The following is a 21077-nucleotide window of genomic DNA, read 5'->3' on the forward strand; positions in this document are numbered from 1 at the left end:
TGCCATCCAACCGTTTCGCTAATTTGTTTGAGAACCCTACGTTGCCTCCAATGAGTCGTGTGTGAGCTGAGAGCTCGCCACCGTTGGTGTGTGGGAAAGTGAGGACGCTGGCGTCGACTGTTGTTCGCCGCTTCACCTCCCGATGTATGAATGAATGAACCATTGTGAAGCGCTTTGAGAACTCGGAAAAAGTGCTATAAAAGTGCAAATTCAGTGCTTGTGGGGACAAATTATCTCTGAGCCCATCGTCGGTACATCTTCAAAGACAGCGAGTCACAAGTCTCAGAATATCCTCGCAATGTCACTGAAGAGCACTTGAAATGTCCTCAGCATTCTATTCACCTGCTCAAGGTCTGCATTCTTCACAGCAGAGCTGTGTCTGCGTGCGTGCGTGCGTGCGTTCATGTTTCATTCAACCTATGAATGAAAAAGATGTTCTTCTCACTGCCTAGAACACATCAGAGAACGTCTGCTCTCCAAAGACACGGTCACAGTCTGAGAATAACCCTTGAAGTGTGAAGTGTGCTTGAAAATGTCCTCGGCATTTACAGTCATGAATCGATTTAGCGAGTCCCTCTTTGACTGAAATGACAAACGCCACCACCGGTGTAGAGAAAATCTCACAGCATCACATTGTAAACTAAAGTGTTCGCAACAGCTTAGCCTGGTTTTATAAGCAATCAACAACACAGCTTACTCTGCAAGTTGTTTTAAGTCACACAAGTCTGTTGTAAAGAGTCGGCAGTTTGATCTGGCGGTCGCTCAGCGGTAGAGTGGCTGGATCATGGATGGTTAATTTAATTCACTAATAAATTAATTATTCATTTATAATTTGTTTAATTGGAAAAAGGGCTTTGTTACGCCCTCCATATTATCATGGTCAATGCCTGTGTGAAAAGTGGGAGTGATTGGTGCAGGTAGTGAGGAGCTACGGCCAATGCTGAGATCGAAATGAAGAAAGCCGGCAGTAGTCCCATGGTGGGGTCCAGGGACCCCCAGGGGTCCTTGAGGGAGTTCCAGTGGGTCCCCACTCCCAGCTAAATGATAGTTTGTAACTAAATGGACCCTTATGGGTCTGTCGTCATCACCTTTATTTATTCTCGGGAATACAGTTGAGGGCAAGCCCTCATTTTCAATGTAGCCGAGGTTACAATACACAAAATACAGTCAAAACAATACATCAACACAACATTATGAATCAGGATACAATTTCAAAGGAAACTTAAATGCAGAACAACCAGTAAAATAAATCAATTGAAGCGGGAGCAATCACGGTGAAAAAATGAACTGACCGAAAGGATGGCAGGGAGAGCTCCGTTTTTGAAGTTCGTTCCACGAGGTTGGGCCAATTAGAAAAAGCTGTCTTGCCCAACTCTGTCTGAGCCTGAGGAACCCTGAGCCTTAAGAAATCACTGGAGCGGGGTCTGATAGGTGCTATTGTTCAATTCCAACATGCAAGATATAGTCAGGGAGCATCCCAGCAATGGCTTTATATAAAAATAGGTGCCAATGCTTATCTCGCCTCTCAGTCAGAGAGGATAAACCTGAGTTCTCATGAAGTGCACAGTGGTTGGTACCATAACTATCACTAGTAGTCCACCACAAGGCAGAGTGGTAGACAGTGTCTATAGCCTCTTTAAAAGTGAAGGAGCAGCAGACCTATATAAATTATGTCCCCGTAGTCCAGGACCGAGAGGAAAGTGGACTCAATATTTGGAAACTCAAAGACTCAAATAATTTGGAAAACAGAATGTATTGCTATACAGAAAACCTAGTTTTTGTCGAAGTTTGGAGACAAGATCAACAATATGATTATTATTTATTTATTATAATTTTTATCTGGATGTGTGTTTCCAGGTTTTGGGTCTGTAACAAACGGAACCAAATGGAGAAATGCCATTAAATGGGTTCTGTAGACTATATATTCATGTCAAACTGGGGGTCCTTGAAATTAAACGGGTTGAGAATCACTGCTAGATGCGTAAAAATCTTCTCTCGTGGGGGTCCGCGGGGCTAATTAGTGTCAATTTGGGGGGTCCTTGATATGAAACAGTTTGGGAAAACCACTGCATTGCAGTCAATGAGAGCCAGGCGGACCAGCTTATGTGAACAAACCGACATATAGCGACTGTTAAACCTGCGTGAATAATAAAACACCGGGTTCAAAAGGAGAACAGAAGAGAGGAGACGAACCCAGTTGATGAGGACGTATCTCGGTAGAGCAGCGTTTGGTTCCTTCAGAGAACAGAAGCCATACATCACCATGGAGCTGTCGAACAGCACTGTGATGGCTGCCAGACCGCCACCTACACACACACACACACACACAGAGAAGCCATGAACATTCACGAAACAATTATTATTATTATTAGCATGAGCTAATATCGTCGCTGTCGGCATGATATTAAAAAAAAATAGGTTATTTTTTTCCCCTGAAATGAACGTCCTGCTCGATCACACACTGCACAGCGTCACGCATCGGGATTCGACAACAATATAGCAGATCTGCAAGATCTCGAAAAAAAGCTGCTTTTGAACTTGGACCCTGAGAAGGGACAGTTTTGGGACGTGTGAGGTTTCCAGCCGACAGAGAGCGTATTATTAAACCATCAAACGTTGCCGCTGACTCGCCTCAGGACACAGGTCTAAGTGTGTGTGCGTGTGTGTGTGTGTGTGTGTGTGTGTGTGCGCGTGTTCATGTTTTAATACAACCTAATGTTCAACACTGTGTCCCTTCAGACCAATAAAGCATCCGAGTCTGAAATGATGAGACTAATGACTCCACACACACACACACACACACACACACATACACACACACACACACACACACACACACTCACACACACAGTCAACTAAACATCATCAGTGTGTCTGTCTGTGTCTGACCGACTGTGCGTGCGTGCGTGGGAGTGCGTGCGTGGGTCTGTATCACACATTTTTAAATAAGCCTTTATTACACAATTCAATCACAGTCCATCTACAACAACACGCATGCCATTAGGTCTGCCAACGCAGGCAGGTGGCAACCATTTGGAGGAGGAAGGATACAGTACAGTACAGTAGGTCGAGAGACTAATCACATTATGGACACAGCAGGAAACAGAGAGGAGAGAGAGAGAGAGAGAGAGAGAGAGTATACTTCCCACAGATTACAATCACCCAAGGAGAGTTTTTAAACATGACTATAATGACTGTAAACAAAACTCCTACATCTGTTGGGTGGTTCCCAAACTTCCTTTGTCAAGGACCCCCAAATTGACACTAATTTGAAGAGATATGCCAGGGATACCCCCATGAGAGAAGATTTTTTACGTCTCTAGCAGTGATTCTCAACCAGTTTAATTTCAAGGAACCCCCCCAGTTTGACATGCATTAGTCTACGGACCCCCATTTAATGGCATTTCTATCTCTGGGACCCCCAATTTATATTGTAAAGTGTCCAAACCGTTTCCAAAGTTTATCCCAGACAAACCTTTCCTCTGCGGTTGTATATAACCCATTTAGAACAGCAACCCCCAAGGTGTTTTAAGCATTATGTTATACGTTAGCTGTTGAAACATATGCTATTCGTGAAAATGTTGTGCGCAAATGTTGGTCTCCGGAATAACATATTTTCAGACGGGGGGGGTCGGCGGCCAATTACATATATTTTTGGGGGTCCTTGACAAATGTTTTAGAACCACTGACATAAAAACATGGGTTTTCTCAGAAAACTGTCAGGATTTAGAAGACATTTGTATAGAATCGTCGTCAGGTCTTAATGGGATAACTATTCCTGACGGACAGTTTCGTAACATAGTCTTCCCCACACACCTGGTCTCTTTATTCCCATCTAATTGTGCATATACAGTACCTATTTGCTTTTTGATTGTTTCATGCCAATAAAGCCCCATTTGAATTGAATTTGAATCCATATAACACCCATTCTGGGCGGGAACCCCTTTTTGGTGTTTTAAAAAATTATGTTTATAATTTAGCTATTGAAAAATAGCAGATCTACAAGCTCATAGCGCGCCACCGAGTGGCGCGCTATGAGCTTGTAGGTCTGCTATTTTTGAAAAATCGTTAAAATGTTCCTCAAAAAAAATTCCGAAAATTGTCATGATTTAGAAAACTTTTTTTCTTTTTTTTCCTCACAGCTGCAACATGAGAGCCGTCCCCCCCGGACCTCTATACAGAGGGGATTTCAGCCAAACGACGATAAACCATTTAGAAAAGGATTTTGTTTATACCTGCAGCCTTTGAACTATATACCAATCAAAGCCAGATGATGCACCTTGCCTCTCCGAGTGAGTGAGTGGGCGAGTGTGTGTGTGTGTGTGTGTGTGTGTGTGTGTCTGTGTCTGTGTGTGTGTGTGTGTGTGTGTGTGTGTGTGTGTGTGTGTGCGTGCGTGTGTGTGTGTGTGTGTGTGTGTGTGTGTGCACGTGTCGGAAACGACATATAATTTTCGGGGGTTCTTGAAATGAAATATTGAGCACCACTGATACAGAAACATAAGGTTTTTTTCAGAAAACTGTCATGGATTTTGAAGACTTTTTTTTTTTTTTTTTTCCGACGTCGGGCCTAAATGGGTTTTAACAGACGGATGAATACTACATTATGACGCGTCTCAGGTCCAGGCTGCATGGATGCGAGGCCAATGCCTCCTCCTCCCCCCACTGTGTCACCTGCACTGAGCCACATGACAGCTATAGTAATGAAGCTTCCCACGGTGAGGAAAGGAGTATTAGGAGTCTCTCCGTGGAGAATGAATGACGTCAATGCATGCTGGGTACTAGGCCTGTCAAAAAAAATCGATTCGAGTTAGAATCGCGATTCTAATGCCGTCCGATTCAGAATCGATTCTCATTTTCCAAAAATCGATTTTTCTAGTTTTTTTTTTTTTCTCCTTTCACAAATGTACCTGTGCATGCAATGCATTATGGCCTGGGTTTCTGCATAGTGCATTTACTACCAGCTAAGCTAAGCCTGCCAATTGTATTTATTTTACACCTGTTTTAATACTAATGTATTGTTCTGGTATTGAGTGAGAAGAGATTTTGTAACTTTTGTACTGGTTCAAATTTGTGCAAGCTAAATAAATGAGACATGTTCTTACTCTTGGATTTAACCTTTGTGTGTTTAAATCATACTCGTACTAAATGTACTCTGCTTTCATGCCAGAAGACTGGAGTAGATCATGCTAAAATTCTATTTAATTGTTTTTAATAAATAAAAAAAGACTGCTTTAGAATCGAAAAAAATCTTTTTTGAATCGAGAATCGGAAAAATCGAAAAGATCATTTTTGAATCGAATCGTCACCCCAAGAATCGGAATCGAATCGAATCGTGGGACACCTAAAGATTCGCAGCCCTACTGGGTACAGCCAACCTGCAGCACCTGGACCTGGGCTACTAAAGTGCTAGAAAAGTGCAGACTACTCATTCCATGATAAGAGAGAGAGAGAGAGTTATACTGATAACTTATTATTGACTGTATAACTCAATAATAAGTTATTAGCATCTCTCTCTCTCTCTCTCTCTCATCATGGATATTGAGTTACTATTATATTCAATACTCATCACTTCAATATGTACATTTTGACAGCAGAATAACGTGTGGAGTTGTCATCAACTGAGGGCCAGTGGAGGTCACTAAGTATGCTGTTATGTTTCCGTTTGTTCATTTCTTTTCATTGTTACTGTATTGCTTGTTGTTCATTATCGTTGGGATGTTTGTTGTTAGCTATAAAAACCTATGTTTCTATAGCTCACGCTGTGAGCTTGTAGATCTGCTATTTTTCCAACGGATAAGGGTTAAAATAATGGTTAAAAGCTATAGAGCGTCGCAGTCCCTCCCCCATATAGGCTTTTCTTACGGTATTTATTTAAAGATGGTTACGCCGCGGACAAAGCCAACTCAGATCGTGACGATGAACACAATATTTTGGGCCGATCAAATCGTTAGAAAGAAGAAAATAAAGGCAGGAGACAACACTATTTGTTTTGTTTTTCTTCTTATAAATTATTTGATCGGCCCCAAAACATTGTGTTCATTGTCATGATTTGTCACCATCCGAGTTGGCTTTGTGACCGTCTTTAAATAAATACTAAATAAATAAGCCTATGGGGAAAAATGCATTGGGATTTATTTCCTGGGCCTACTCGTCGTTCTGAAAGGGGGAGGGACTGCGACGCTCTATTGCAGACACAATATTTTTTGAATTTGGAATCTGGAGCGTTGAGGGACCTTAACACTACTGAATGACTGACTGACGGCCTCACCTCATACAGTGAAATAGCACTTTTTTGACACTTCTCCAATTATTTAAGCCCCGTTTTTTGCATCCCTTTTGTCTGGCTTGCAAACGTTTAGAACTAGGGACGTCCCCATACACTTTGTTCACTTCCGACCACAGTTTCTGTGTTAGCTGATACCGATACGGAATACCGATACCAGAGAATAATATTTATAATAATACAAAGAGAAAAAAAGATCTTATTTTGAAGTCCACCGAACAGGAATAGTGTTTATAGCTATCTAGCTATATATCTGGTGTTGTGTTTATAGCTATCTAGCTATATATCTGGTGTTGTGTTTATAGCTATCTAGCTATATATCTGGTGTTGTGTTTATAGCTATCTACTGTATATCTCGTGTTGTGTTTATAGCAGACTCCTCACTCATATGTGCACTTGCAGTTTGGGGCAACTCCAAAGCACACTCCACATGTCCCAACATTGTATTTACCTGCCATAGTGTCAACCTCTTACCACTGTGTCGGATCGGTGGTTAGATTGGCATATTTGCCGATACCGATATGACCCGATATGACAACTATAAGTATCGGGACATCTCTATTTAGAACCTTACATTCATGTCATACTACCGGTGTGTAAATATGTAAATCTGCGAACGAAAGGTCGTGCACTTTCGTTCACATACTGGGTAACTGAACAAGCACGAGAAGCATGCAACTTTAATAGCGTACGTGCGTGTATAGGTATGTGCGTGCCGCTAACGTCTGCAATAATAGCAGGATGGGGAAACCGGGAGGTTGCCAGTTCGAACCCGGGCTCCTCCAGACCAGAGTCAGTGTCCTTGAGCAAGACACTGAACCCCGGATTGCTCCCGATGTGCTGGTTGGTGCCTTGCATGGTTTCCGCCGCCATCGGTGTGTGAATGTGTGTGTGTGTGAATGGGTGAATGTATATGCACAGTCTATGTAAAGGTGCACGAATGTGCGTGTGAATGGGTGAATGTAATGCACAGTCTATGTAAAGGTGCACGAATGTGCGAGTGAATGGGTGAATGTAATGCACAGTCTATGTAAAGGTGCACGAATGTGCGTGTGAATGGGTGAATGTAATGCACAGTCTATGTAAAGGTGCACGAATGTGCGTGTGAATGGGTGAATGTACAATGCACAGTCTATGTAAAGGTGCACGAATGTGCGTGTGAATGGGTGAATGTACAATGCACAGTCTATGTAAAGGTGCACGAATGTGCGTGTGAATGGGTGAATGTAATGCACAGTCTATGTAAAGGTGCACGAATGTGCGAGTGAATGGGTGAATGTAATGCACAGTCTATGTAAAGGTGCACGAATGTGCGTGTGAATGGGTGAATGTAATGCACAGTCTATGTAAAGGTGCACGAATGTGCGTGTGAATGGGTGAATGTACAATGCACAGTCTATGTAAAGGTGCACGAATGTGCGTGTGAATGGGTGAATGTACAATGCACAGTCTATGTAAAGGTGCACGAATGTGCGTGTGAATGGGTGAATGTAATGCACAGTCTATGTAAAGGTGCACGAATGTGCGAGTGAATGGGTGAATGTAATGCACAGTCTATGTAAAGGTGCACGAATGTGCGTGTGAATGGGTGAATGTAATGCACAGTCTATGTAAAGGTGCACGAATGTGCGTGTGAATGGGTGAATGTACAATGCACAATCTATGTACTGTAAAGCGCTTTGCATGAAAGCGCTACATAAATGCACCATTTACCATTTAAGCACATGAGATGTAACAGAAACGGACGCAACTTGGATCCAGTCAGTGGGGCATTTACTATAGGAACATTGACCATGAATATTGTATGACGCGCTGCTTGTATAGAGACTACGGGTGGCGCTTTATTGCATTGCAGTGGACTGACAACGACAGGCAGCCGCAGGACATTTTTAACCCATTCTGACCTGAGATCAGATTCATACGAGGTTTCCACAGGACACACACTGGTCTGATTAACCCATTCTGACCTGAGATCAGATTCTAAAAATGTCAGTCGTTCTTCGAATTTTTCAAAAATAGCAGACCTACAAGCTCGTATCGCGCCACTCCGTGGCGCGATATGAGCTTGTAGATCTGCTATTTTTTAATAGGTAAAGCATAACATGATGCTAACACCAAAATGGGTGCCCGGTCAGAATGGGTTAACCAGGGGGGAAAAAAAGTCTTCTAAAGTTTTCTGAAAAACCTCATTTCTCTGTGTCAGCGGTGCTCAACCCTTTTCATGTCAAGAACCCCCAGAATTATCTGTATTTGGCTGTGGACCCCCATCTGAATATATGTAGTTCCCAGTGACCAACCCCCCCCCCCCCTCCCCAGAAGCAAAGATAGCAGATCTACAAGCTCGTGGCTTGTGATGCTGTTGCTTTTCTGTTGTTTTTCTGTAATGTGTTTTTCTGTTTTATCTGTTTTCACTGTTTGTACTTTGTTTTCTCGCTGTTGTTATTCTGTGTGGTAGCTTTAGTGCATTTGGTTTTATTTTTTCTCCTGTACAGCACTTTGTAAACTCGGAGTTTTGAAACGTGCTATATCAATAAAGTGGATTGGATTGGATTGAAAGATTTGAGTTAAAAAATGTTCGCTCTGAAAGAATATATATTCAAAGATTTGCACCACATTTTCATGATTGAAAAAAAGTATCGCATCTACAAGATGCATGGTGATGTACGATGATAAGAGCGCCCCTCATTTCACAGGTGTTATTTTTTTCCATAAATTATTAATATCCTACTTTGTTGTATGACGGTGTCGAGCAAAGTTACGTAGCAACAAAAAAAATAGCCTGGAGAATAGATCTGCTATTTTCGCTAACGTGTTGAAGGTGAAAAGGTGGAAAAAGTGTGTCAGTGGGTTTTTATAAATATTTAAAGTGGCCCGGGCCGGCCTGTAGCGGTCAGTGGGCACCTATGCTGCTGCTAATCCTGATCCCGGGCGACCTTTGCTGTGTGTCACTCCCCAATGTCTCTCCCCAATGTCCTGTCAATTTAGGGAGGGGTGGATGGATGGATGGATGGATGGAGGGGTGGATGGATGGAGGGAGGGGTGGATGGATGGAGGTAGGGGTGGATGGATGGATGGATGGAGGGAGGGGTGGATGGATGTATGGAGGGGTGGATGGATGGATGGGTGGGTGGATGGATGGATGGATGGAGGGAGGGAGGGGTGGATGGATGGATGGATGGAGGGAGGGAGGGGTGGATGGATGGATGGATGGATGGAGGGAGGGAGGGAGGGAGGGGTGGATGGATGGATGGGTGGATGGAGGGAGGGGTGGATGGAGGGGTGGATGGAGGGAGGGGTGGATGGATGGATGGAGGGGTGGATGGAGGGAGGGGTGGATGGATGGATGGAGGGGTGGATGGAGGGAGGGGTGGATGGATGGATGGAGCGGTGGATGGATGGATGGATGGATGGAGGGAGGGAGGGGTGGATGGATGGAGGGGTGGATGGAGGGAGGGGTGGATGGATGGATGGAGGGGTGGATGGAGGGAGGGGTGGATGGATGGATGGAGGGGTGGATGGAGGGAGGGGTGGATGGATGGATGGAGGGGTGGATGGATGGATGGATGGAGGGAGGGAGGGGTGGATGGATGGAGGGGTGGATGGATGGATGGATGGAGGGGTGGATGGAGGGAGGGGTGGATGGATGGATGGAGGGGTGGATGGAGGGGTGGATGGATGGATGGATGGATGGATGGATGGATGGATGGAGGGAGGGGTGGATGGATGCAAAATCTCTATCTGTATAGAGCTTGGCAGTCCCGCCCCCTCCCGAGGACCAGAAGTGAATCCCCCGTTCATTTTCCTCATAGAAGTATTTATATAAAGACGTTCACGCCGCGGACAAAGCCAACTCGAGGTGTTGTGACAAACCATGACAGTAAACACAATGTTTTGGGCCGATCAAAAAAATGTGTATGAAGAAAAAAACATGGCAGGATAGAACACCTTTTGTTTTGTCTTTTCTTCTTACAAATTATCTGATCAGCGAAAAACAACATCGTGTTTATCGTCGTGATGTGTCACGACTCCAGTTGGTCTTTGTCCGCGCGGCGTAATCGTCTTTAAAATCAAATCATGAAAGGGGGGCGGGACTGCGACGCTCTATAGCCTATACGATGTTCAAAGTCAGATTATTAATTCCCCCATGTACCATTATCATCTTGTCAGTATATAGGCTACCAATAATCCAATTGTATACAACTTTAAATGTAGCGTGCGTGCGTATATACATTCATGTTTCACTTTTCTCTTCGCTTTTGAGAGAGAGAGAGAGAGAGAGAAATACGGAGAGCGAATTCTCTCTCTCTAATGAATCAAAGGTCTCATGACAGAAAACACTAGCTTCTTAATCCATTTTGACCTGAGAAAAGATTCTACAAAAATGCCTTCTAAAATCTGTCAGTTTTTTGAAAAACCTCATGTTTCTATGTCCGTTGGTTCTCAAACAGTTTCATGTCAAGGACCCCCAAATGTAATTGGCCGCCGACCCCCCCCATCTTAAAATATGTTGTTCCAGGGACCCCCCCTTAGTTAAAAACCTTCACTCTGAAAGAATATATATTCAAAGATTTGCACCACATTTTCACGATTTTTCAAAAATAGCAGACCAGACAAGTTCATCAGCTTGTAGATCTAAAGTAGCTAAAGTATAACATAATGCTTGAAAAATACCAAAAGGGGTTCCCACATATACACGTTGCACAGTCGTGCTCCGATGAGAACATAATCATACCAGCTGTGTTACATGCCAATAAAAGTATTAGCCCACCTGATATTGAAGAAATAAACCAGTTTTTTTTTTACGAGTGAGGACAGTGAAGCATGCCTACTGTGTATGTTACTATGTTTTCAATCTGGTTTTGCTGAAGAACCACGATGATACATAATATATAGTCATGTTATGGTTTGAACCTTTTAAGGGCAGACGGTCAGCTTGTTTCAGACCTCGCGCTGCGTGTGACGGCCTAATTGATCCGACCTGACCTTATAGGCTATACTTTTGCACAGCTGGAATGGTGCAATTAATTACTTGAGCAGCAGTGTATCCAACCAGGCTATATATATGCACATTTTAAATTGATGCCATACACGTAATTGTATATATATTTTTTTTCCACATGAGATTTGAGCCTTGGAAATGTATATATAGGCTATTCAGTTTTGGTTATTTCTATACACTCTTTAGCAAGATATATGAATGAATGTCTGAGGAGAATGTAATGTCCGCTTTGCTGTGCCGTGGAAATGCACAATCTCTCTCTCTCTCTGGACGCATCCTGTTGTTTCCACACATGCACATTCAATGCAGATAGACACAGATATTTACATTTCTGGAGATATACATACGGCAGCAGCTGTCATAATGTATGATGTATCATATGATGTGATGTATTTTTTGTTTGCAGTGAATGTATGGAGGTCAGAAGAGTATAGGACAGACAGACAGACAGACAGACAGACAGACTTACCTCCTGATGAAGAGATGGTCAGATCGTTGCCGTCTCCTTCGTATGCGTACAATGCCCTGCAAGACAAACACACACACAGTCACACATCACACGCTAAACAACGGTTGGCTGTTACATAATGCACTGACTAAACAACGGTTGGCTGGTTACATAATACAGTATAGGCCTATATATACATTTCATATGGACACAGGGTCGACAGGAGACAAAGCAGAATGGAATAGAACAGCGCACATCCTCCGATCTTATGGTGCTATGAGCCAAACTAACAGATATCACGAAGAAAAGCAAAAGGCTCGCAACAACTCACTGTTGTAACGCTCCAAGTATTTATTTCACAATCACAGCAGGCAGGACATGCAACGTTTCGACCGGTATTAGTCTTTTCAAGTCCTATAGTACAAATACAAATACAAAGTATACAAGTACAAATGTAGTTGTAGCTATACAACCACAGCCTTCTACGTACTGTTGACCACTGGGAGCTGACCAGTACAACCACTGGATTCTACTGTTGAATAATGGATTTAATTCCACTAATAATATAGGATTTGAATGCATTTCTCAAGGTAGTACTTGGGAGAGGGGAGGGGAGGGGAGAGGAGAGGAGAGGAGAGGAGTTGAAGACACAGAGGATGTACAGTAACTGAGAGCAGAGCAATTTAGCTCAGTTCATGTGCGTGCGTGCGCACACACACACACACACACACACACACACACACACACACACACACACACACACACACACACACACACACACACACACACACACACACACAGGCGGTGTCTGGAACTATTTAATGCTGTGAATTGTGGGTAATCTGTCTCTGATTCTTCTAAATTGTGCCAATTTAACCAGTAGACAGACAGACAGACAGACAGACAGCTGGGGACCCCCTGGAACTCCCCCAAGGACCCCACTCGTATACTGTACGTGAGCTTTAGATTCAGCCTTGGATTGGATTGAGGTTATAGTGAAATTGCCCTGTAATCTTTGGGGATTTATATAAGGGGGGGGGGGGGGGGGGGGATTACGACAGCATAGCAGACTGTAGATTATGGCAGATTATTAAAATTACTGAAGTGGAAAAAATATGCAGGTGACCCTCCACATAATACGCATGTAATGCAACAGTGCAGTGTGTGTGTGTGTGTGTGTGTGTGTGTGCGCGCGTGCACGCACGTGGGGGTTGAGGATTACCATAATATGCTCCAGGCATTCAATTCTGACCCAATCTTAGATCCAAAATGTTCTGATGAAAAGCGGGTCAAATCGTTGCAGCATGTTGTGGTTCCATCGTGTTAGTGGAACCGTTTACATACAAGAACACCATCATGTCCAGGTTGCCTATAGTCTGTACCCAGGGCTGTGTCAGTATGTACACAGGGTTGTGTCAGTATGTACACAGGGCTGTGTCAGTATGTACACAGGGTTGTGTCAGTATGTACACAGGGCTGTGTCAGTATGTCTCCAGGGCTGTGTCAGTATAAACCCAGGGCTGTGTCAGTATGTCTCCAGGGCTGTGTCAGTCTGTATACAGGGCTGTGTCAGTCTGTATACAGGGCTGTGTCAGTATGTACCCAGGGCTGTGTCAGTATGTACCCAGGGCTGTGTCAGTATGTACCCAGGGCTGTGTCAGTCTGTATCCAGGGCTGTGTCAGTCTGTATATCCAGGGCTGTGTCAGTATGTCTCCAGGGCTGTGTCAGTATGTACCCAGGGCTGTGTCAGTATGTATACAGGGCTGTGTCAGTATGTACACAAGGCTGTGTCAGTATGTCTCCAGGGCTGTGTCAGTATGTACACAAGGCTGTGTCAGTATGTCTCCAGGGCTGTGTCAGTATAAACCCAGGGCTGTGTCAGTATGTCTCCAGGGCTGTGTCAGTCTGTATACAGGGCTGTGTCAGTCTGTATACAGGGCTGTGTCAGTATGTACCCAGGGCTGTGTCAGTATGTACCCAGGGCTGTGTCAGTATGTATACAGGGCTGTGTCAGTATGTACACAAGGCTGTGTCAGTATGTCTCCAGGGCTGTGTCAGTATGTACCCAGGGCTGTGTCAGTATGTATACAGGGCTGTGTCAGTATGTACACAGGGCTGTGTCAGTATGTACACAGGGCTGTGTCAGTATGTACACAGGGCTGTGTCAGTATGTCTCCAGGGCTGTGTCAGTCTGTACCCAGGGCTGTGTCAGTATGTACCCAGGGTACATACTGTTGTGGTGGTCTGTCATAGCTCCACCATTAGGCCGATTTGAGGCCAGCAGCTCCCCAGGACTCACAGACAGACTCACAAAACATAGGGATGGAGAGAGAGAGAGAGAGAGAGAGAGAGAGAGAGAGAGAGAGAGAGAGAGAGAGAGAGAGAGAGAGATATTGGTAGGGATGGAGGAGAGAGAGAGAGAGAGAGAGAGATATTGGTAGGGATGGAGGAGAGAGAGAGAGAGAGAGAGATATTGGTAGGGATGGGAGGAGAGAGAGAGAGAGAGAGAGAGAGAGAGAGAGAGAGATATATCGGTAGGGATGGAGGGGAGAGAGAGAGAGAGAGAGAGAGAGAGAGCGTGTGCAGTGTGGCTGGTCTATAAATAGATCTCTTTAAAGTGGCCAGCTGTTTATTATTCATAAAAAAAAAAACGCTTTCATGACCCAGAAAACCAGCGAAGAGAAGCTCTGATGTTGCACTACATTAGATACCTCAGACGTGCACGCATGTCACCGCTATTCTACATACAGCACAATACAGTAAATAAATGGACCTCTGTGTGTGTGTGTGTGTGTGTGTGTGTGTGTGCGTGCGTGTGTGTGTGTGTGTGTGTGTGTGCGCTCTACATGTTACACACTACTGAATACTTATATGAATACTGAATACTTATGTCACCTCTATTCAAGTACAACTACGGTGAATAGAATGTGCGTGCGTGCGTGCGTGCGTGCACAACCCACTTGGGACCACTCATCTAAATATTTCAGCGTATCGGTTGCATAATGGCACTGCATCAAGACTCCATCATTAGCAGCATTTCACACAGCGCTCCATAGATATCCTATGGGATGGCACTAAAGTGGTTCTCCTCCTATACCTAACCCACCGGACCTATACACACACCGGGTGTCTTGGAAAGGGGTCCCATGACAGGGATCTGTACTTGGTCCCCTTCTTTTCTCCCTGCCCACTAAAAGGGCTCCATTTTCGTCACCGCTATATACGTATAAACCCCTTTATCCCTAAACTTCTTTGCCTTTTTTTTCGTTTTTATTACTATTTTGCTAAACATTTTGGAATAGTTCAAACGGCCCATGTCTACACACAAGCTCACACAACGTGTCAATGATGTCAATGTTCTTAGCGTATAGAGAGGAGAGGAGAGGAGAGGAGAGGAGAGGAGAGTCATAATGCTGAGTAACCCACACTAGGCTTATGTAAAGCAAAATATGACAAGTTCATTCCTGGCATTCCATAGCCATCCAGCTGTGTGTGTGTGTGTGTGTGTGTGTGTGTGTGTGTGTGTGTGTGTGTGTGTGTGTGTGTGTGTGTGTGTGTGTGTGTGTGTGTGTGTGTGTGTGTGTGAGTGCATTATGGGATGTCTCTGAGGGGGCAGTCAGAGGATCATAAAACCATTCCTGTGGTCTGAACTCGGCTGGGAATTAAACTATAGTGAGATCATGATGAGAGACAGACAGACAGACAGGCAGGCAGGCAGGCAGGCAGACAGACAGACAGACAGACAGACAGACAGACAGACAGGCAGGCAGGCAGGCAGGCAGACAGACAGACAGACAGACAGACAGACAGACAGACAGACAGACAGACAGACAGACAGACAGACAGTGTGCGCAGATGCGCTCACACGTTGGAAGAACTGCAGTGATTATGACCATATATGGTCATTGCTGAAAAGAGTGATTTGCTTATCCTGGAGGAGGGAGAGAGAGATTGCCAGAACAAAAGAGAGAGCGAGAGAGCGAGAGAGAGAGAGAGAGAGACAAAGAGTGTGTGGCCAGTGGCCACCTGTGAAACAAGCCCCCGCATGCATGCGCGCACGCACACACACACACACACACACACACACGGAGGTATATTGAGTGCTAATTACAATAATCAGGTGAAATTAGTGTCAGGGAATAGAGAGAGAGCTCGGGGGGTGGAGAGAGAGAGAGAGAGAGAGAGGCATGGCTGGACGGAAGGATGCTGGTCTAGAGTAGGGTCGCGACCCCTCGGGGGTCCCGAAACTATTTTGGGGGGGTCCCCAAAAGAAAACGAGACGTGCAGACCAAAGCATTTCCGGGGGTCCCCAGCCAAAAACATTGAAAACCCTTAATGGTCTGACTCTAGAGTATACTATAGTCTGTCTCTCAACTTTATACCGTCTGTTTTTTATATACCAATGAAAACAAACAAAAAACGTTTCGAATCTCATATCACTGGAATCTATCTGTATACACACAGTTTGTCAGTTGGCAGTCTAATCTAATGGCAGCACCAGATGGAAAACATGAACCGGACTGTGCTGAGAACGTCAAAAAAAAAAAGGGGAAAAAAATCATCCTTTCCACAGAAAAATAACCAAACCAGAAGAATTTGGTGTGAGACCAGGGTGCAGTGGTGGAATAGTGCAGTGGTACAGTATAGCCTGGCTAATAAACCAGACTAATATCACACTGTCGTGGTACTGTATGTATATATATATATATATATATATATATATATATATATATATATTTTTTTTTTTTTTTTTTTTTTTTTGCCAACGGCTGATTCGGTCTGGCTTATTAGCCAAGCTACTGCAGTGGTATACCCCCCCAGGGGTCCTTGAGGGAGTTCCAGGGGGTCCCCAGCAAAATGACAGTTAGGAAGTTAGGAACCAAATGGGACCCTTATGGGTCGGTATAACTCTGAGAGTGTACAAAATGTATACATTCTTTGACTCAAGTACACTGTGGGTTTGCTGCATGCCCACCACTGTGTTTGGTACAGCGCCTTAATATGAACTATGGGGACATGTACTGGAGAGACACAGTCCCACGGTTTGGAAGGGACGGGGGACGGGGGGGGGGTCATGGAGTGACAGACAGACTAGGGTTGAAAACATTTCCACCAGAACTGGAATGTGAAATAAATCACTTCCCACTTCTATACGGCCTTCTGCTGCTGCTGTCTGGCTTCTACCATGTATAGAACCATGAACTATACCACAGGCTGTCTGTCACAAAGAGAGAGAGAGAGACAGAGAGAGAGACACAGAGAGAGACAGAGGAGGTGCTATTTGTGTGTTCTATTTTAAATACTTCAGGAAAATAAATGCTGCCAATCTAACTAAATAAATGCACCGAGTGTCTGTGTGTACGTCTGTAGTCCACGTAACTCGAGACCCGGTCGCCCCCAAATCCGACTTAAAAAATTCGACACAGACGTTCCACACCATCCACGGACTCTTTGACATGGGGCCCCCTTGCCCAGGGTCCATATAGAGCGTCGCAGTCCCGCCCCCCCCTCGAGAGACCCGGAAAAGAAATCATTTTCCTCATAGACTTTTCAGAAAGTATTAATTTAAGGACGCTTACGCCGCGGACAAAGCCAACTCTTGTCGTGACAAGAAACACAATTTTTCGGGCCAAACAAAGAATTAGAAAGTAGGAAAAAAAAAACGGCATGGTTACAACACTTTTTTGGGTTTTTTTCCTTCTTTGTAATTATCTGTTTGGTCCAAAATATTGTGCGTGTTGTCGTGATTTGTCACGACTCGAGTTGGCTTCGTATACGACGCTTAAAAGGTCTTTAAATACCGTAAACACGTTTTGAAATGCCTACGGGGAAAAATGCATTGGGATTCATTTCCTGGGCCCGCCTGGCGTCGTCTACAAGCCAACGAGTGGCGCGCTACGAGCTTGTAGGTCTGCTATTTTTGAAAGATCGTGAAAATGCGGCACAAATCTTTGAATGTATATTCTCTTTCAGAAGACTTTTTTTTTTTCTAAACGGGTTAAGGTGAGAGATTGACACTGCAATAGAACACTGGAAGACAGAGATGGACAGACGGGGAGAGATGGAGAGATGGCTGGATGGGAGGATGCTGTTCTAGGATCAGATCAGAGCACTCTCTCTCTCTCCCTCTCTCCATATATGTATGAGGACAAAACCAGAGCATTGCTGACGACGGCAAAATGTCCCACAGAAAAAGAAAACCAAAAACGAACCAGAAGAATGTTTGACGAAAGGAGCGCCTACATGTCACCGACAAGACAGCTTACCGCACAGCGTCTATACGACAGCTACACTGTATCACTGTGTGCATAAATAAATAAACAGTGAATATTTGTCATTGTGTCAGAAATCTACAAAGAAGAATGGCCAGGAATATTGGTCACGTGCAGGGTGAACTGAGTCACCGTCTGTAAAAAATCACACACGTGTGAACTGAGTGGTGCAATTCCCCCCCCCCCCCCCCCCCCTCTCTCTCTCTCTCTCTCTCTCTCTCTCATTAGAGACACAGCACTACCCCTCTCTCTGTTTCTGGCGCCCCCTACTGCTATAAATAAGTCACATACTCGTGCTCATTCAGGTACACAAACAGGTACACAAACAGGTACATACACGGACATTGCTGGTTGTAGGAGTGGTTGCACCACTCAAAAAGAAATACACTACCCATGCATGCAGGGTCCCGAATTGTATTTAAATTATGTGGTATACTTTTTTTTGGAATATAGCGTCTCTGTTGGGTTCAAACCTTGTTCAAAACACTTACTTTTCCGGATTAAAAAAAATATATGTATTTTGTGGATCTGTTGCTATGGAGACAACAACGATATGATTATTATTAGTATTATTTATTTGGTATAAAATAATAGCATTGTGTGAAAACCATTTATTTTTTACCCAGAATGGAATATATACAGTAGTAAAGTGATCTTCCAGGTTCCGTCGTATAAAGTCCAGCAAAAGTGTGGAACGTTATGTTATGATTTAGCTATTGAAAAATAGCAGATCTACAAGCTCATAGCGCGCCACCGAGTGGCGCGCTATATGAGCTTGTAGATCTGCTATTTTAGAAGAATCGTGTGGAACGTTCTGCAGAGGAGAGAACAGTCATAACAACGATACAGCTCATCTGTCTGTCACATAATATTTATATATTATACTGTATATATACAGGAACTATAGCTCAGCTGTCCGTCTATATAGCAATAACTGTGACGGCAGAACTTCTTCTGGCTGTGCCTCCGCACGCACGCGCAAACGCACACACGCACGGGTGTGAACCTTTAAAAGTACATTTCATGAATGCCATATTCAACACACGTATAGCCCTTTTAACGGTATAAGCCTATAGTGAGGCTAGTAAGTATATAAGCCTGGAAGATTGCAGATCTACGAGCAACAACAAAGCCAACAAAGGAGTGGGAACCCATTGGCAAAATATATATATATATATCTGTGAAGCGAGCGGGGCTCTTATCATCCTACATCACCTTCCGTGCTCAGCCAATCATGACTGAGCACATTCCATGCTCATATACAGCGGCCCTAGAAACCTATAAACGCCTGAATATTTTCCTATAATTGAAAGTCTGACCCTGAACATATTTCTACAAGCACAGAACAACCATTAGTCTAGTGATGACTAAGGAACGTTGTCCACAGAATGTCTCATTCTCAAAATGATGCTATACTTGGGTGGCAGCATCTAGCCCTCGAGTATATAGCAAGTGTATACACACTCACGCGCGCACGCACACACTCATCGCCATCACCTCCCAGCCTACTGACACACTCACCCTAATCATGTCCTATACCCTAGAGAGAGAGAGAGAGAGAGAGAGAGAGAGAGAGAGACAGACAGACAGACAGAGAGAGAGAGAGAGAGAGAGGGAGGGTGGGGGGAATGTTGGTTCAGGAGACTGTTTTGGCTACAGAACATTGTCAAACAATGACTCAGCACTGTGCATGCGCACGCACACACACACACACACAGCACACACACACACACACACACACACACACACACACACACACAGAAGTGCGTACTGTAGCTTCTCCATGAGTACTAATAATAATACTAATATTTACAAACCACCGCTACTATATTTCACAAATAATTGTCTTTATTGTCCCCTCTGGGACATTCATATTCACAGTCTGTTCCAACCAAGCGATTGGACAGACTGGCCAATCGTAGAGAGAGAGAGAACTGAAGAGCGATGGACAGGCTGGCCAATCGTAGAGAGATAAAGAACTGAAGAGCGATGGACACACTGGCCAATCGTAGAGAGAGAAAGAACTGAAGAGCGATGGACAGGCTGGCCAATCGTAGAGAGAGAGAGAACTGAAGAGCGATGGACACGCTGGCCAATCGTAGAGAGAGAGAGAACTGAAGAGCGATGGACAGACTGGCCAATCGTAGAGAGAGAGAGAACTGAAGAGCGATGGACAGACTGGCCAATCGTAGAGAGAGAACTGAAGAGCGATGGACAGGCTGGCCAATCGTAGAGAGAGAGAGAGAACTGAAGAGCGATGGACAGGCTGGCTAATCGTAGAGAGAGAACTGAAGAGCGATGGACAGGCTGGCCAATCGTAGAGAGAGAGAGAGAACTGAAGAGCGATGGACAGACGGCCAATCGTAGAGAAAGAGTGAACTGAAGAGGGATGGACACGCTGGCCAATCGTAGATGGAGAGAGAACTGAAGAGCGATGGACATGCTGGCCAATCGTAGAGAGAGAGAGAGAACTGAAGAGCGATGGACAGGCTGGCTAATCGTAGAGAGAGAACTGAAGAGCGATGGACAGGCTGGCCAATCGTAGAGAGAGAGAGAGAACTGAAGAGCGATGGACACGCTGGCCAATCGTAGATGGAGAGAACTGAAGAGCGATGGACAGGCTGGCCAATCGTAGAGAGAGAGAGAACTGAAGAGCGATGGACACGCTGGCCAATCGTAGAGAGAGAGAGAGAACTGAAGAGCGATGGACAGACTGGCCAATCGTAGAGAAAGAGTGAACTGAAGAGGGATGGACACGCTGGCCAATCGTAGATGGAGAGAGAACTGAAGAGCGATGGACATGCTGGCCAATCGTAGAGAGAGAGAGAGAACTGAAGAGCGATGGACAGACTGGCCAATCGTAGAGAAAGAGTGAACTGAAGAGCGATGGACACGCTGGCCAATCGTAGAGAGAGAGAGAACTGAAGAGCGATGGACACGCTGGCCAATCGTAGATGGAGAGAACTGAAGAGCGATGGACACGCTGGCCAATCGTAGAGAGAGAGAGAACTGAAGAGCGATGGACACGCTGGCCAATCGTAGATGGAGAGAACTGAAGAGCGATGGACACGCTG

The 21077-nt window shown here is 44.6% G+C and overlaps 2 protein-coding genes across 3 annotated transcripts in view; both read right to left on the minus strand.

Annotated features, from left to right (window-relative positions):
- The window catches only part of LOC308327279 (uncharacterized protein), a 551554-nt gene that overhangs the window by 389441 nt on the left and 141036 nt on the right, over positions 1–21077 (minus strand). The gene's annotated exons all lie outside the window — the stretch shown is intronic.
- The window catches only part of dbn1 (drebrin 1), a 124059-nt gene that overhangs the window by 35863 nt on the left and 67119 nt on the right, over positions 1–21077 (minus strand). For both annotated transcript variants that reach the window (XM_080779586.1, XM_080779585.1), the window contains exons 2-3: positions 11752–11807; positions 2194–2306 (exon numbers count right to left, since the gene is read on the minus strand). In XM_080779586.1, coding sequence (XP_080635712.1) covers positions 2194–2306; positions 11752–11807 — 169 coding nt within the window. The remainder of the gene's footprint in view (positions 1–2193; positions 2307–11751; positions 11808–21077) is intronic.

Source organism: Protomyctophum bolini (assembly GCF_963924005.1).
Source record: "Protomyctophum bolini genome assembly, chromosome: 13".
Classification (NCBI taxonomy): domain Eukaryota; kingdom Metazoa; phylum Chordata; class Actinopteri; order Myctophiformes; family Myctophidae; genus Protomyctophum; species Protomyctophum bolini.